The sequence below is a fragment of the Pseudochaenichthys georgianus genome, chromosome 13 (assembly GCF_902827115.2).
Source record: "Pseudochaenichthys georgianus chromosome 13, fPseGeo1.2, whole genome shotgun sequence".
Taxonomy (NCBI): Eukaryota; Metazoa; Chordata; class Actinopteri; order Perciformes; family Channichthyidae; genus Pseudochaenichthys; species Pseudochaenichthys georgianus.
Window position 1 is genome coordinate 23,863,364 of NC_047515.1, and position 17,351 is coordinate 23,880,714.

At 40.8% G+C, this 17,351-nt stretch overlaps 2 protein-coding genes across 2 annotated transcripts in view; one reads left to right on the top strand and one right to left on the bottom strand.

Annotated features, from left to right (window-relative positions):
- Window positions 1-8,509: 8,509 nt before the first annotated feature.
- LOC117456944 (uncharacterized membrane protein C3orf80 homolog) lies at window positions 8,510-11,876 on the top strand. Its single transcript, XM_034096812.1, has one exon. It carries the CDS (start codon window positions 8,772-8,774, stop codon window positions 9,447-9,449), a length of 678 nt encoding a protein of 225 aa, XP_033952703.1. The 5' UTR covers window positions 8,510-8,771; the 3' UTR covers window positions 9,450-11,876.
- Window positions 11,877-12,939: 1,063 nt separating this feature from the next.
- Window positions 12,940-17,351, bottom strand: part of ift80 (intraflagellar transport 80 homolog (Chlamydomonas)) — a 39,000-nt gene continuing 34,588 nt past the window's right edge. The window contains exons 17-20 of the mRNA XM_071205185.1: window positions 15,652-15,741; window positions 15,385-15,557; window positions 15,071-15,194; window positions 12,940-13,548 (exon numbers count right to left, since the gene is read on the bottom strand). Coding sequence (XP_071061286.1) covers window positions 13,438-13,548; window positions 15,071-15,194; window positions 15,385-15,557; window positions 15,652-15,741 — 498 coding nt within the window. The 3' untranslated portion in view covers window positions 12,940-13,437. The remainder of the gene's footprint in view (window positions 13,549-15,070; window positions 15,195-15,384; window positions 15,558-15,651; window positions 15,742-17,351) is intronic.

Consider the following 17,351-nt stretch of genomic DNA (forward strand, 5'->3'; position numbering starts at 1 on the left):
AAGAGATATGCTGGAGACTTAGGGACATTATCCAAGTCTCAGAGTCTAAAGGGAGAGATCATTTCCTTGGTGCAAGGAGAGACAGCAAAGCATTAGACTCAGTGGCGAGACGATACCACCAATACCTCAGGAAATAAGAGGAGATAAAGTGAGAGAAGTGGAGGGAAGGGGAAAATAGAGAGAAAAGGACGAGAAAGGTCAGAAAGAAACGAGTCAGTGGGTTGTGAGGAGACTAAGTACATACAAAGATATGCTCAGTATATAAGAAGAAGGGAAGCAGTTATTCAAATTATTTAAACAACAGCTTGTATGATTTAGGGGGATATTTTGGCAGAAATTGAATATTATAATCATGATATGTTTCCATTCCTTTCGTATTTGATCCCCAGCACTGTTATTCACATGTAGAAGTATCCTTGAAGTGTGAATGCAAAGGCAAAACACCCAAATCCAATTTACTAAAGTTGACATTGTCAACAGTGTCGTGCAACATACCGTATACGACATAGTGCATGTGAATGTTGGTCTCTCCTTAGCAGGTAGCACGTGTAATGGCAGCATATGCTTCCAATGTATGAATGTGAATGCTGACTTGCTAGAAAATACCTATTCAAATGCAGTGCATTTACCTATTACATTGGGAACAGGTCCTCTTTACAGAGTCTAGAACAGGTCCTCTTTACAGAGTCTAACATGTAGCACCTCCGAAGGGGGAGGGGTATTCAGTTGGCTGCAATTTACATCCTCAACACTAGATGTTACTAGACCCTACACAAAAGTTAGGACTTTGTCTTTAGGATTTGACTACCTAAAGAGTTGATTTGACTTTTAGACAATAAAAGGATACTTACCCTCAGATCATTACATTATTAAAGGCCTAAGACTAGAAACTGTACCACAGACGGTTTAGAAAGGGGTACATTTTCTGGATCTGTTTCACATGGGTTTCACTTCCAGTGCCACACCCCAACATTTTTTTAAACCTGTGTTGTTCAATTTATCAATCAGGAACAATAAAGTGTACTGACTGACCAATACTGTCATATTTTGAGTCATGCTCTAGCTAATGTGGCTAAAATGCTGAGCGGTTGTGCTTTCGCTCACAAAGAGATGGTTCATTATTTGCAAATGGACATTTAATGCACTGTTTTGGTATTTGTGGCTTGACGATTTTGTCAATGTAATTATCATGCGAAGTGTTGATACACTAAAAATACTTTTTTTACTTGCATGTCAAGTTTCAAAGACTTGTGACTTGACTTGGACTTGATCCAAAACATTGTCACTCACCCTGAAATGCATACTTCATATCAATATTGTGTAATGATTGAGGTATATTTAAAAAGAAAAAAGGTATTGGTCTTTTTCAAAAGAAACAACTGATATCATATTCTAATCTCTACAGTAGCTCAGTTAAAACAGTAGTTAATTGTGTGTGTGTGTGTGTGTGTGTGTGTGTGTGTGTGTGTGTGTGTGTGTGTGTGTGTGTGTGTGTGTGTGTGTGTGTGTGTGTGTGTGTGTGTGTGTGTGTGTGTGTGTGTGTGTGTGTGTAGACAACGCTTTTGTTTGTACAGATTGACCAACCTGGTTGGAAACGATGATGTCAAACACCCTAGACGTATAATATGAGCCCTCATTGTGCAGACTCATTATCCATCACATAGACACACACTCAAAATGACACACAAAAACACAAGCACTCACATATGAGGACACACAGTCAGGCAGGAAAAAACCCATAACCTCTGTTCTCAAACATTGCCTTTATAACATACATGTATTCACACACACAGATGCACAAAAGGTGTCCTCTTACTCTGGAGTTGAGGAACTCCTTATCCTTTCAATGGGTCATTTTGCTATCCGGCCTGAGTTATCACGGGAAAGATCCAGAGTAACAAAAGAGCCATGGCGGCTGCAACCCGGTGAACACGCACAAAGAGCAACACCTTAGCATATAGAAAATGGGAGAGAGGCTCTGGAAATCGTCCAGCCATGACAGATTTCAGGGGCATCCTCATTCAATCTCATACAACGCATAATGTATAATGCATGGGCTAAGAGTTGATGGAGATACTCCATATGGAAGCACGGGAGCCCAATAACAGGGCAGTGTTGTATTTCATGAAATGTAGTTGATGTAATCGAAGTTAACTCTATGACTTGGATTCAATTACATAAACAACTTTGTACTGAACTTCTCCCTAACCTCATTTTCTTTACCCAAGTCCTCCCTTCTCTGTTTGTTCTTTATTTTTATACGCGTGTGTTTTTCAGAAGTTACCTCTGTTTGCTGTTGCCGTCGTCTTTTTTTCCACGTGTTGAGATGATTTATGAGTCCCTTGGGCTTCTTTTCATCTCACCCACACAGTTTACACTTCTTTTGTTCTCTATTTTCAGTGTTTTGTGATTTTAGATGAAAATTAACCAAGGAAACCCTTCCCTTTTGTGTGTGTTTTTGTTGACACAAAGGTGACATTTATTTTCTAGCTACAATTTTCCATTGAGTGGACAACTGTACATAACTTCCTACTATTTGGCATGCACTACTTGATCTTAATGTGATCGATCCCAATTTAAAGTAAAACGTTTTGAGCAATCTCTCTTTGCATAGAATAAGTATATGATGACGCACCCACCAAAAAGTGCATGAAGATGAAGAAGTTAAGCTTTACAATTAACATTTCTTGTTGTAGTATGTGTTCTTCGTGAAGGAAATAAGAGTTAGTCCCAAATAAATCTGTATCATGTGTAAACTGTGTTCTCTGAGAGCACAGCTGTCCTTGATGATGTTAGTGTTTAACACCTACACAGTGTTACTAAGAGGGCCTTGGGACCATTTCATTGTTTCTCCTTTCACAAGAGAGGATCGGCTTTAATTGTTGAGCGTTTTCACATATTACCAGATTTCCTGTCTCTGGACATCCATAAAACTGGATGGAGGGAAGAAACAGGAATGGAGGCCATAATTTAGGCAAAAAGGGTTATAAAGAGAGTTTAGTGTCTGCATGGTCTCTGGAGAACTCAGATGTCCCTCCCTCTCCCTTTCTACCCTCACATTAGTTTAAACCCTCCCTTCTCTTACACAAACCCTCCACTTATTGCTCCTTATTATACTTAGCCTGTCAGCGTTTCTGTGTAATGTATGTTGTGTCATGGCCTCTTTCTCTTTTTATCTTTCCCGCTTTGTTGCTCCCACATTTTGGAGCCCTTAGGGAACCCTGTGTATTTAGGGGCCACGAAAAGGAGAATACTGGGACAACTGTGGGCGTTTGGTAGGAGGGACGTGACTGAAGGCCATGGTCTAGTCACCCTCAGAGACGCAGACCCCCCTCCTTAAGTGGTGACTCAATGCAATAGTGCGGAGGCAGGGGGTCAAAAATCCCCTGCCCTCCGCCTCCACTCAAAACATGTGGGAATGGGAAAACTTTATCCTATATTTAACCTCCAGGTGTCTGTCTGGTGTGTGTGTGTGTGTGTGTGTGTGTGTGTGTGTGTGTGTGTGTGTGTGTGTGTGTGTGTGTGTGTGTGTGTGTGTGTGTGTGTGTGTGTGTGTGTGTGTGTGTGTGTGTGTGTGTGTGTGTGTGTGAGTCCCAGTAACTGAGTCATATGCAGCTGTGTGTCGGTAGACGGCTTATCTTATAGGGGATGATGAGTTTGCCGTTGTTTTGGGGGCTTGGTTGGAGGCTTTTAGCAGTTTGGGAAAAGCTGTGTGAATGACCTTAAATGCTCCAGCCTCACCTCCCTCTGATGAGAACTTGCCCCATGAAATCTGTCTCTAAAAAGGTTAGTGTGTGTGCATTTGATTTGTGTGAAATGCAAATAATGAAATCCCATCATCTGCTGTCAGCTATATTATATTTAAAAAGTTGAACGAAAGACAGGACACCTTGTTATAAAGAGTAAAGAATTGTCCCTCTATAGTTAATACATCATTTTTTACAAAGACAGTTACATTAGCCAGGTTTAAGATCTAAGGCTGGTTAATGATAGGAGGTAAAAGTCAGTAGTTGATATACTGTATGTCTATACAAATATTTCCTGGCAACATACATTTTCTATTCAAACAGAAAGCAACAATGCTGAGTCAAATCACTTAGTGCTATTACCCATCAAACCATTCTGCGTATTAAGGCCTATATGGCAGCCTTATACAGTTTTCACTGTAAAATCAAAAAGCCCAGCTCAGCATAAACCTACCAACTCTAAGATTTATTAAGAGCACTGAGAGTGGTTCCCCTGAGACATAAAAAGGTTGTTTACCCCCCCCTCTCTCTCTCTTCTGTTAAAGATTTTTGGCCTCTTAGAGGAAGTTTCTCCTCAAAGGAAGTCAGATTCTCATTTTTCTTCAAGCCAAAAACGGCACGCTCTGAGAACAAGCCACATAAAAGGTAAGAGTCAAACGCTTTCTTTAAAACGTATTTGCCAGAATTTACCACATCCACACGCTTGCTCTTTTGAGTCTTGAGGAAAAGTTTTAAAAGGAAATCTGTCCCGTAACCTGTTTCACATAATCATCCCTTCTCTCTTCATTTGCCATGTCCCACTCAACCACATCATCTAGTGAAGAAAATGCTTAAACCATTACAACGACACCCACACAACAACGTGAAACACAAATATAGTTGCCCCATACTCTCAACACACACACAACCCGTAAACTTAAAGACCTCTGAGCCAGCAGAGCGATAAGATTAGAGGAAGTACGTGGGTGTGAAATAGCTGTGGTGTGGGACTTTCTGGGTTCACACAATCTACATCGACTGCAGGCCCTGCTTTTTATTAGAGTTCAAACTGATGGGAATACACAGACACTGATGACACCCACACTAGTATCCTGCGTTTCTGGGCAAATAACTGACACACAAACAAAATAAACAAGCCGCAACATATATCCCCCATAGTCTGTAAATACAGACAAAACTGTTGTAACAAGTTCTAACACAATATATTTCAGATGTGTGTGTGTGTGTGTGTGTGTGTGGACAATGCTGTATGACTATGGCACGTCATGTTAAGTTCAGTTAGTGCCCTTCAATACAGTACGTAAAGAAGCTAAACAGGCTGTAGTTGGTCTCAGGGCAGTAACGCTGAGGTCGTGACTTCTGCTCTCGTTCCAACAAAGTGTAAAACCCAGAACCATCAGTGGGTCTATTAACAAAGCCTGAGGCTGGACAAGGCTTTCTTTGTTTCATAATTAATGCAAACGCGATAACCGTGACATTGACAGTTGGGCGGCCCGTACATCAACGTCTCATGACACATGAAAATGAACGCTGCCATTCATCATCGCCCAGGCCTAATGGACCCCATAAAACTGAATTATTAAGCACAACACAAGAGACCTTTGTAGCAGATTAATGGAAGCATAGAGCACAGCACATTTATAACAGTAATATAGTCTAGTCGCTGTGTTATCGCCTTAATTGTTAGCCATACAGGAGGCTGCAACTTCAAATTATTTTGTCAGTAAACGCAACAGAAGCAGTTCCCTTCTTTTGTTGCTGGTGGTAACAGATTTGTTCTGTGTGCCAATAAAGCATAATACATTCGATTACATTGGTGAATTGTGATGCCTATTCATCTCAATTCTTGTCTACATCTGTCAACCGGCAACTACAGTACGTGTCTGATGTCACATGACTTCTGTTAGAGCAATGACACTCAACTTTCTGTAAATATGCGTTCTGGGATGTAGTTGGTCTCCAATTAGTTTGATGTGTTTGACGTAAAGTTGATCCTAGATGGATTGAGACAAAGAAGTGGAGGAGGTAGAGAATTGGAGGATGTGGAGGATTTCAGTAAAAGTGGGGAAAGGGGCAGGGTGTGGTGAGCAGGAAACAGACTTGAGGAGAAGAAATATTCAGAGCAATAAGACCAATAAGAGAGAAAAAGGAAATTGGCATATTTGTATTCATTGTTTAAAATGGGAATATGACTATGTAATATACTGTCAGTTATACTTAACATTTGCCACAGTTAATTTTTATTTGACTTCTTATTTCATAATTGCTTACATGGATAGGATTTGGATGTGATTGAAATGGTTAATAGCCTCACGTTGTTCTCTATCCTTTCCAGTCACAGCAGTCAAAGCTGTGTTTAAAAATAGCAGTCAATAAGAGCCTATACAAGCAGAAGAATAGCAAAAGTGCTGGGAAAGCCCTCATAACAAAGGAACTGACGAGGGTTTCACTCAGAGCCAATGTCCACAGGCTATTGATTGTGTATTTGTTTATTCGGTTAGAAGAGTGCCTTGAGATCATGTTTCCCTAATCGAGGCAGATTACTGAAAGAAATACGATGCTGCATAAATTAGGTTGCATGATGTTACCCTTCTACTGAATTTCACGTCATAATGCTCCAGTAATTAGATTTAGTGTTTTGTGCATTAGGCCTTGTTTAGAAAAAAGAAAAAAAATAGACTGGCTATTAGTGACAAAGAGTAACACGAAGACAGGGGGGGTGAAATGTTCCCGTCATTTAAAAAGATTCCATGTATGATTTACACCATGAGGACTGGATAAAAGACTGTCGAGGCCAAATCTCATTACAAAGATCGGTGATTTATTGGAAATAAAGTAACAAGTGTTCTTTGTTCACTCCCATTATCATAAATCCTTCCTTCGGATCCTTTCAGATCGCATAAGGACACACAGCTTTGAAAGTGACCTTGGTCCCTCCGTGTCCCTGTAGAAAAGTATTTACATTGTCAGATTTATTTTGCAATACAACAAAGTATGCAGACTGGTTTAATAAATCAGTTAATATGCTGTTATTGTAGAGCAGCTTACTAAGCCATCTATCATAGTTGGATGTTATCCAGAGACATCTTTGGTGTAAATTAACACGTTGGGCGAGGAGACTGTCGTTTCAACTGGAGATTCGTTTTATGGTTATGTTCTCAAATGCTGCAGACACATGGTCCTCTAGGCGGGTTATGGTTGACCGATGTGATTCCAGACACTCTTCTAATGGGGGCCATTACAACCCACACTGCAGGATCTATTCATTTTTTATGAGGGGTAGATCTGTCGGTGCCTCATATTGGTGAAAGTCATCATGTTCGTACAGGATTCAGTAAGCTGCAAGCTTTAAGCATTGTCAGCGTTTTGGGCCGATGGATCATGAAGTCGGATCTGGGGACTTGCATGAATACATGAGTACATTTACATGAGTACATTTACATAAGTACTGTACTTTTACATAGCCTACTTTGATTTGAGATACTTTTGACTCCACTACAATTATTTGACAGTTTTGTTATTAAAAAGGCTACCTGACAAATTAAGGTTCTATACGAGGATCTTAAAACACAAAAGGCACTGTTAAAGATCACCATTATATAAAACAGTTCAAATTAGCTTCACCTAATCCAAATACAATGGCAAAAGGATACTTACACGTTAAAGCATCAGACATAGTCTTATGATTTAAGCTAATTCCCTCATGGGAACTACTTTCTTGCTAGATGAGTAGGGCCTATTTTTACTTTTGATGCTTTAAAAGGGGAAACCTCTTAAATTAATAATGACCATATGTCATTTCCATGGCCTATTAAAGTTGAATCAATATTCGTGAACATGATCTTCTCTCTTTCAAAGCCAGAAGGCAGAGAAGGAAGTCTTAAATTGTGATGTCATCAAGTATTAGGTCTGAAACGGCTTCATAGACAATAAATGTATAGGACTGATTTTGATCACAGAATGTTTGTTTTAATTTCAATTCCAGAATGAGCTTTAATCTATTATAGTGTTCTATCAAATAAACTATCCCTGTAACCTCAGAACAATTAACTGGCTGCTCTTGTGTTATCTTTACCATATTTCCCAATTCATTGTTTATGTAGCATCCTCAGACCTGCATAATGAAATCCCAAATGTTTGCTAGTGCTGTATTTTTGAATTTGGTAGATAGTTGTTCATGTTTACATAATATTTATATTTAAGGATCTCAATCCTCCCTCAACCACTGCGAAATGATGACTATTATACTGTAGATTTCTCACTCATATGGTCATTCCCCCTAAATGTACAGAATTCCTTAATCAAACAAGATTGATATTATGGCTCTGCATAAAACATGCATTGTTCCGAGTGGGGGTTGTTTTATTTGGGGTCACAATAAAACCACCTGCACTTGTGTCCTCTTGGGCAGGAAAGTTCAGGTAAAGTTGAAAGAGGTTTAATTTACACACGACATCTATTGCACATCTGTCTGTCCTGGGAGAGGGAATTCTCCCCCATTAACTTTGGGGTTTTCTTTAAAGGTTTTTTTCCTGTCCAATTTGAGGGTCCAAGGACAGAGGATGTCATGTTTGTAATCATTCTGTACAGACTGTAAAGTCCACTGAGACAAATGTAAAATGTGTGATATTCTGCATAAATACACTTTGATTGATTGATTGATTGAAAGTGACAATCTCAGATGCTGTGGACCAGCAATGTGGGTTTCATTAGACTGTTAATGACCATCCATACGTGTAATGATGTAAGAGTAGCCTATTCATGATTCCCATCAGTGCTCCAACAGACACTGATGCTGCTCCTCCACTCATATCGACCATAGAACAACAGACAGGTCTTCCTCAGTGGAGGGGGGGGGCACCTGCTGTCCCGCGTTGCACTGGCTGTGATGAGAGTAGCATACATTAAAAGTGTACAGCTGGAAGGAAAGGCAGACCTGTAACACCTGACCGGACTTATAATATTAGCACGCACGGGAGACGCAACACGTCCATTAGGCCTCTTTCCATCCCGGGAGACCCCAAAATGATCTCATCTTGTTTGCCAGGCGGCGGCAGGATAACGTGCAGGACCACTGGCACCTTTTTGTCGGCGTGTCTGGTCTCCGCTTGTCATGCTCTCCGGACCTGCGGGGAGGTCCAGTGCGGCGATGGCCACCAGTGCTGTCCGCCCATCGCCAACGGAAACGGCAGTGCCAACTCCGCGGTGCGCTGCTGCAAGCTCCCTATCCACATATTCTTCGACAACGTAGGTTGGTTTACGCGGAAGCTGTCCGGCATCCTCATCCTGTTGCTGCTATTCGCCATGGGCTACTTCATTCAGAGGATCATCTGCCCGCGGCCACGCCGGCCTCCGCACAATGACCGCAGCGAGGAGCCCTCCCTCTTTCACGGGCACGCATCGGCGTCCCAGGACTCCCTACTGGACCGGTACCCCGAGTACAGCCTCGGGGACTTTGCCTCTCCGAACCTGCCAGCATACGACGAGGTCAAATATTTGCCCACGTATGAGGAAAGCATGCAGGAGATGCACAGAGACCGGTCCGACGATAACTTGCTGTCTGAAAACGAGAGTATCGGGCAGGGCAGGGAGAGAGCGGCGGGACCGAGAGCCGCAGGACCGAGAGCCGCGGAGCAGAGGCGGGAAGTCCTCGAGGAGACTGCACCGCAACACAGCCCGAGGACATCCCGGAACTCTGTCTGAGCCCGGGAAAAGCTAGAGACTATATAGCACTCTTATTTTAATATTATCAGGGTAATTATCTTGCAGAGATATAAACTCAAGTGCAATTATAATCCTGAATGTTAAGAATAAAGAAGAAGGCTGAGAAAATGTACGTGTTTTGTAAGATTATGGCGGATTTATCGCCTTTTGTATACAAATGAGCGCCTGGGTTAAGTAAAGGGGGATTATGAAGAAAGCGAAGGCGGCTGAATTTGAAGGTCTCTGTGGCAGGGACAGCTAATTTGGCTCCGGTACAATCGCATTAAGATTTACTTTAACACCTTCATTTTAAGCAGCACTGTGAGACGGTTTTATTCTTATGTCAAATTATCGGCTTTTCTTTGTCTTAATGTTAAATGTTCTGCTGAACCCGAAAGACCTGGTTTTCTTTTATATATTCTTTATTGAATGTGCAACCAAAAGGAATAATATTTAGATTTGTATTTCCCACCATACCCTGGAATGTGTGCTGAAGTAGGGAGTGAGGGGATGAATATCAATTTGAATACTTTCTGCAGTTTTCCTTATCAGCAAGCTTTAGAGCCATTTCATTTAAAATATTTCATCAGCATGAAAGCAATATTTCCCTCAAACTGCCTCACACACATGCACATTCACACAGTTCAGAGGGAAATGATAGATGAGTATTTTATCAGTGACCTGAGCAAAAGTGCAATTTTTTTTTTTTAAATGCTCTGATGCTGTGAACCATGTTACATAGTATCTCCTAGGTTCTAAAATGAGTAAAGCTATGACAAATATTACAGCCGCCATGTGATAGCTTCCAGAATTGTGTTTTAATGTTAGCAAGTCAAACAAGGTCACAACTGCTGCCCCAAGCAGAACTAACACCCTACAGCTCAGACCAAACGAAGGACAAGACAGATGAGATCTATCAGAGACAGGAGGCAGTCCATTCTTTGTTCTGGTAAAGTGGACTGAGAATACCATATACATTTGTATGTGTTACTGTTACTTACTGGTTTGCATCACTGTCTAATAAGAAAATGTATTTTTGGGGTTCTGGAAAATTGAAAACCAAACTGACACCACACACACCTCATTACATCAAGCTAAATGGCCTGTTTACCAAGATTAAAGTTTGAAGGGTGTATTTAACTTTCCATTAAAATGCCTCATTGTATATTGAAAAAGCTCCTTTGTCATTGTCACTTTAATTTGACATGTGAGAATGGTCACATTTGTCTTTCGTTCTCTCAAACACAGACTTGAAAAACATTAGTACATTCCATGTCCCAGGCCAAACAAGTAGAAGTCAAGTCAATTACAATCAGACATTGTAAAACAAATGACGTAAACATTATATTCTCATCCTTAAACAATAATCAAAATAGTTGCAAATTCATTTATTCTAACTTCAGTTACATAAAACAAAATGTTTCGACCGAGGGCAAATATATACACCAACTTATTTACCTAAGTGCTGTTAGTATATAAACTGTGAAGCTTTATTAACCTACACTGTCTTTAAATGTTCCTTTAACTGTGAATCACTGCGTTTAAAGCAACCAGTCACCTTCACCTTATGAAATCTGCCATCCGAAAGCCAATGCATATTGTTTGGGGAGTGTAATAACTGACATTTTATCAAAGCACTCTTCTACACCAATAAACTTCAATTTTGGCCAAGTTTAGCTATTCAAATACAGAGAAAGTTGCTGCTAAAGCATTTTTATCCGTGGTCTTCACAATTAGAGGCCTTGAGCTTCTCTAATGCTCCCGACACTAGAAGTCTGAGTGGGATTGTGGTGGCGTGAGTAATCTGACACTGCCAGACCATGATGGCAAAGCCAATAGTGAACACTGATGGATTTCCTTTCCCGAGGGATATTTGTGGGTGGCTGCAGTTTGCACTTAAAAGCATAAATCCATGCCTAAAGCCCACAAATGGGTAGATCAGGTGGAGTATGTGACTTTAAGATGCATAAAGCCGTATGCAAGTCCTATACTCAAACCATAAAAAGGTGTGCATTTTGCACTTCAGGATGTCCTTGGAGCTATCGCAGTTCATTATGAACTAAACTGTAAAAGTGGGTTGAGGAGCAGAGGGCATATCCAGTCCCCTACAGTTCCCAGCATGAGACTTGAATCAGATATTGTGGGACATCCACTGGCAGAGGAGAGGACAGTGATATATTTGGTTTCTATTCCTTAAATCAAAACATATACTGCACGCACAAACACACACTGACAGACACATGGAAAAATACACAGGGCACAAGCAACATTGAAAACTGCGTCAGGGAGTCACTGGACCAAAGAACGGATCAACTATAAAGGTCAAATCAATGAGCATTAACCTCCTCATAAATATTATCCACTAAGTGTATTTTGTAGGTGAGCTTCATTGTTTGGCCATCAATCTCATTTCTGAGAACTTGCAAGTCATTGTACATGGATATACAGCTCAGTGGTTTAATAAAAGTATAATATCTGTTTATTTTTTTGTTCTGTGTAGTTTCAAAGATATGAAATGCGGTAAAAGTCTATTTGCTGTTCAGTAAATAGCACTGAGAGTCAAAAGTGTAAAGATTGGAAATCTAATTGGACCATTTTATTCCTAATTTACAGTTGAGGCTAAGAATGTTTATTTAGAATTGTATTCTATTTTAATGAATTAATTACCAAAATGCAACAAAAAAATCGTAGTCATGCGCGGATGTATAAATACAACACATTGTTCATTTCGATTTTTCAGTGTGTGTGGCCTCTCTCGTGGTAATGCAAGTGAAATATGACTCCCCGCTGATAAGTCCTTTCATAAATGAATGTTGTTTGGCCCGGAGGAGTAGGTTTATCACACAGTGAGTATAGGCTTCCAAAGAAAGCGGATGGAGGGAGTAAAATATGAAGAAGAAAGTGAGTCTGAGAGAAACTTGGGCTATAAGCAGCCAAAAGTACAGTGCTGATAAAAAAAGAAACAGCAAGAGAGAATAACCCATTGATAGATTTTCCTACATCTACCGTCTCTGATGTTTTACGAGTGGCCACTCACATTTCCAGGCAATCGGACGATCAATTTCTACCACGTCGGCGCGCATCAGGGGGATATGGTTGAGCAGTTGTTTTTTCAGAAAGCCCTTAGACCAGATCTTCTCCCTCATTCGTCCCTCCTGGGCGGCTAGAGGAGATGGATATGCTAGAATGGTCCGCTGATGTACTGGCCTCCTGTAGACCAGGGGGCTGAGCTTCATGCCATCACTTGGTTTCACACCTCAGCAGAAAAGGAAATACAAGAATAACTCAAAGAGAAGAACATACTGTAGATGTATTGAACTCTAAAACACACATGTACCCAGAAATACCTTGTGGGTGAAGCTGAAAAAAACATTTCAAAGATACTCTATGATCTCTGTATACAAATCCAGTGAAGCATCAAGACATTAAAAGGGTATGAAAAATAGAGAAAGAGCAAGGTAAAAGAGGGTCATTTGGCGAAAGGTATACATTATTTCCATCAGTTTTATTTACTGAACTCTTTTTAGTGTTTACACGAGGCAAAATGTTGAATATATAAATTGTAAAAATATCTATCCATATAAATACACACAATCAATCAATCATACATCACTGAAAAAACAAAGCAATACATCTTTGCATGACTGAGCACATCAAGTAATTCTCGACAACTGTAAAAGATAACATTCAGATTTGAACTTGACACACTGAAATCACTCTGAAGCTGATATGACGGAAAGGCCATTATGTTGTAGTCTCTGCGAAGTGTATATACTCTTATCAGAAGTCAAAATCATCCAGCCGGCGGTAACAGAATGCCAATGTTTTACATTACACAGCACAACCCACAAGATTTTAGTGTAAGAGCCAAAGTCAACAACATATTCATCAGAGCAATTCTAATCTTCACATCTCCAAATGATCTTGAAGTGAATACATCGTAGCCATGTTATGCAAGTAGAATTTTAGAAGAAAGGTCCACTGAACATTAACGTCGTGAGGCCACGCTGCTCCTCACAGAGCTGTTAGCAGCCTTCTCTCTCTCATTAGACAACTCCATCTCTATCTTCGCCTGGACTTTCTCCCAGTCCACCTCAACCTGGCAGAAATACAGAAAGTCAAGAATGGGAGAAGTAAGACACAGTACTGCATTTTGCTTTCAACAGTATAGGATCAAAACGAAAAGATGCTATTTAATTCCATTACATTTCTGGCTAACATCCGCAGGTTTTTCCAATATAACAGCAGCGAAAAAGGCTGAAGTGATATTGAATTTTGTATCCCCTCAGAGTTAAAAGAGTGTATTAGGGGTGTAACGGTACACGTACCCGTACCGAAATTATTCGGTACGGGCCCTTCGGTTCGGTACACGTGTGTACCGAAGTGTACCGAACAAATATAACTTTAAACGTAAAAAATTGAGAACGTGAACAACTTCTTGGAAGTAATCTCAGGTGCTGCGTCGCAGCATTCAGAGTAATTTGCTCCCATTGTGTTCAACGCGTCATAGAGCGAGCAAGTCATTTCATTGGACGAGCTGGTCAGAGGGATGCGTTCAAATGTAGTCAGTAATTTAAGAAACTGTCGAAATGGCGAACGCAGATAAAGTTGAGCTCGAAAATCCTCCAGCATCATTGAAATCTCCGGTTGGGGAACATTTTGGTTTCGCAGTTACGTACAAGGATGACGGACAAAGACAGGTGGACCGAACCAAAGCTGTTTGTCGGCATTGTTTAACTAACATTGGTTACGCGGCTGGCAATACATCAAACTTGCACACTCATTTGAAAAGGCATCACCCGAACGTGAATATCACCGGTACCAAAAGACTGAAGTGCAAACCCAACTCCCACTAGCATTTAAGCCTCCACCACTCGCAAAAACTTCAGACCGAGCCAAAGCTATTACAAACGGCAAATATCCTTATGTTGCCATGTTAGCAAAGCGCTACCTGGCTGTATCTGCTACTACCTCTGTCCCTAGCGAGAGGGTGTTCTCCACGACAGGAGACATTGTGCCAGCTGATCTGCCCTTTCGGCAAGCAATGTGGACAAGTTCATCTTTCTTTAAAAAAACATGAAATGACAAGCAAGTCATAATGTCAAACTGGCTGCTTAGGTACTAGTACAGTACAGTACAAATACAGATTATTTCAGTTCATCGAAAAGCTGCACCTTAATGTTTATTTTATTATATTTTATATTTATTTGAGTGAATATTCATAGTTTAATAATAATTAAAAACCCCAAACTAATATTTTATGTTTTGTGAGTACTAGTACAGTAAAGTTCAAATACAGATTATTTCAGTTCATCGAAATGCTGCACCTTAATGTTTATTTTATTATATTTTGTATTTATTTGAGTGAATACATTATTCACAGTTTAATAATAATTTTTAAAAAATATGTTATGTTTTGTGATAATTTTTTCTGCTGTACCGAAAACGTACCGAACCGAACCGTGACCTAAAAACCGAGGTACGTACCGAACCGAAATGTTTGTGAACCGTTACACCCCTAGAGTGTATAAGTACAAAAAGCTGATAACACTTGAACAGCTGTAACAGTGGCTTCCAGTGTGATTAATGAATTAATGCAGTGCAGTGCTGTCCTCACTTACACCTTCAGAGTACTGCAGGAATCTCTTGTTGGTCTCCTCCCTGCCAAACTTCTGTAGGAACTTTCCTCTATAGGCCAGCACCGTGTCAACATGGGTCTTGTGTTTCACTGCCAGCTCCAGTGCCCTGGACACAAGATGAAAAGAAGACTAAGATACACATTCAACCATCCTGCATGGTCGAACTCTCACTTAAACCTTCTATAGAAGAGACAGCCTTAAGAGGCTAAGAAAAAGCATCCTCCTAAAGACTTAAAATGTTCCTCTCCTAACACCTATACCTTCACACACAGATTCCGTAAATCCCTGAGCTGTACCTCTCCCAGTTGAAAAGGTCGATGTTGACTCGTATGGCCTGGTAGATGAGACCAGCTTGTAACAGTGTGGCCTCCGCCTCCTGGACCTGACCACTGAACATCAGCATGTGGGCCAAAGATGACTCCTTAGATGGCTGCTCCTTTATAAAGTTGATGTACTGCACCCTAGGTAGCTGAAAGAAGAGAGGTTGGGGGTACTTATGTTTGAGAACCTGGTTTAAAAACAAGGCGTGTTAGACTGATATAGCCATTAACTAATTTGCTTACCTCTCCAATGGCAGCATAAGCCATCTCCGCTGTGGTCAACTCCCTGTGGGCCATCGCCATTCCAGCAAGACACGCCCACAATGACTGATCCTAAAGATGGGGGGAGCAAAGGTAGTGAGCATCTTTAAAACAGAAAATCTCACCATCAGAACAATGTGTCTTCAGGTCATTCTCTCAAAGTGATTACATTTATTGTTGGACATATGTGTATACCATTAATTATTTCTTATTGGTAAAGACTCCCTTGTAAACAGAGTGTTGGGAGCACAGCTTAAGTTAAGAAACTGGTTAGCTATTTTTGCCGGACTCTATATATTATATTAACAACTCTTGTGACCGTGTGCTAAATGTTTTGTTTTTTTAAATGCAAAATCATTTTCTAGCTACAATGATGATTACAAATACTATGCAAAACATGATGGGGATAGCAGATTCAAAATAGTTAAAGGTTTGTGTATTATTACTGTGTGTGTGTGTGTGTGTGTGTGTGTGTGTGTGTGTGTGTGTGTGTGTGTGTGTGTGTGTGTGTGTGTGTGTGTGTGTGTGTGTGTGTGTGTGTGTGTGTGTGTGTGTGTGTGTGTGTGTGTGTGTAGTCTATGATTCTGCTTTATAGCCCCTATTATATCCTTTTGGCAGGCCTCATTGTAGTCATGCTCCAAGCCATTAGGAAAACATGCATGACACACAGAAAACCGACATAAACAAAGATGTCTGCCATTTACAACATCAATGAAGGTAAACAAATGTGTCACCACTTTTATTCCGGGCAGCTGCATCCATTCAAATGAAGCCTTAACCACCAATTTCCCAACAACAGTTGACCAAACTTCACACTGGAGTCACCACTCTGTAAGCCTCCCTTTAATTACTGTCCATCACTATGACAAACGATTGAATAAAAAAAAAACACCCCTGGAAAAACAAACACATAACACTGTCAACCAAGGCCTGACGTCAGAAACTTCATGCAAAAAGTTGACAACTTTCACCAAATCTTTCGTTGGTGTACATGTGTCGGATTTGTCATCTTGTGTATGTCACGTCGGTCTGTTTGTATACGGCTCTAAACTATTTCGTGTGTCAACTCCTATCAGTTCAGGGCTTACTGGCAATGACTGTGATTCTGGGAAAAGCTGTGCGGCCACCAAACTCTTACCAGAAGTCAAGGAGGGGGGGGGGGGGTGCCTCTCTCTGTCCCTTTAGTCCCGCCCTTCTCTTGCTACTAGCAGTCCATTTCTCCTGAGGTTGTGGTTATTGCATCATCGCTAAAGCAAAGACCCAGTCCAACACAGCGCGTGCGTGTGTGTGCATGTGGCGAGTTCACACATTCATAGTGTAGCGTGTATTTATGAGTGAGGTCTATGGGGGCTAAATCCGGTAAATGGTGTCACCAGGCTAATTGAAGGCTAATTAAAGCCTGCTGGTCTGGGCCCATAAACCTGTCTACTACCTCCTCATTTCGGACTCTGTCTCACTCTCTTTCATACATACGTGTGTGTGTGTGTGTGTGTGTGTGTGTGTGTGTGTGTGTGTGTGTGTGTGTGTGTGTGTGTGTGTGTGTGTGTGTTTATTTAAGCAATCATACACGAGATTGTGTATGATTGCTTGCGCAAGCGCCTCGATCCTGCCAGTACTGTCGTACCAATAATGACGTTCAAGAACGGCCTCAAGTGTATGATTGCGATTTTATAACACAAACT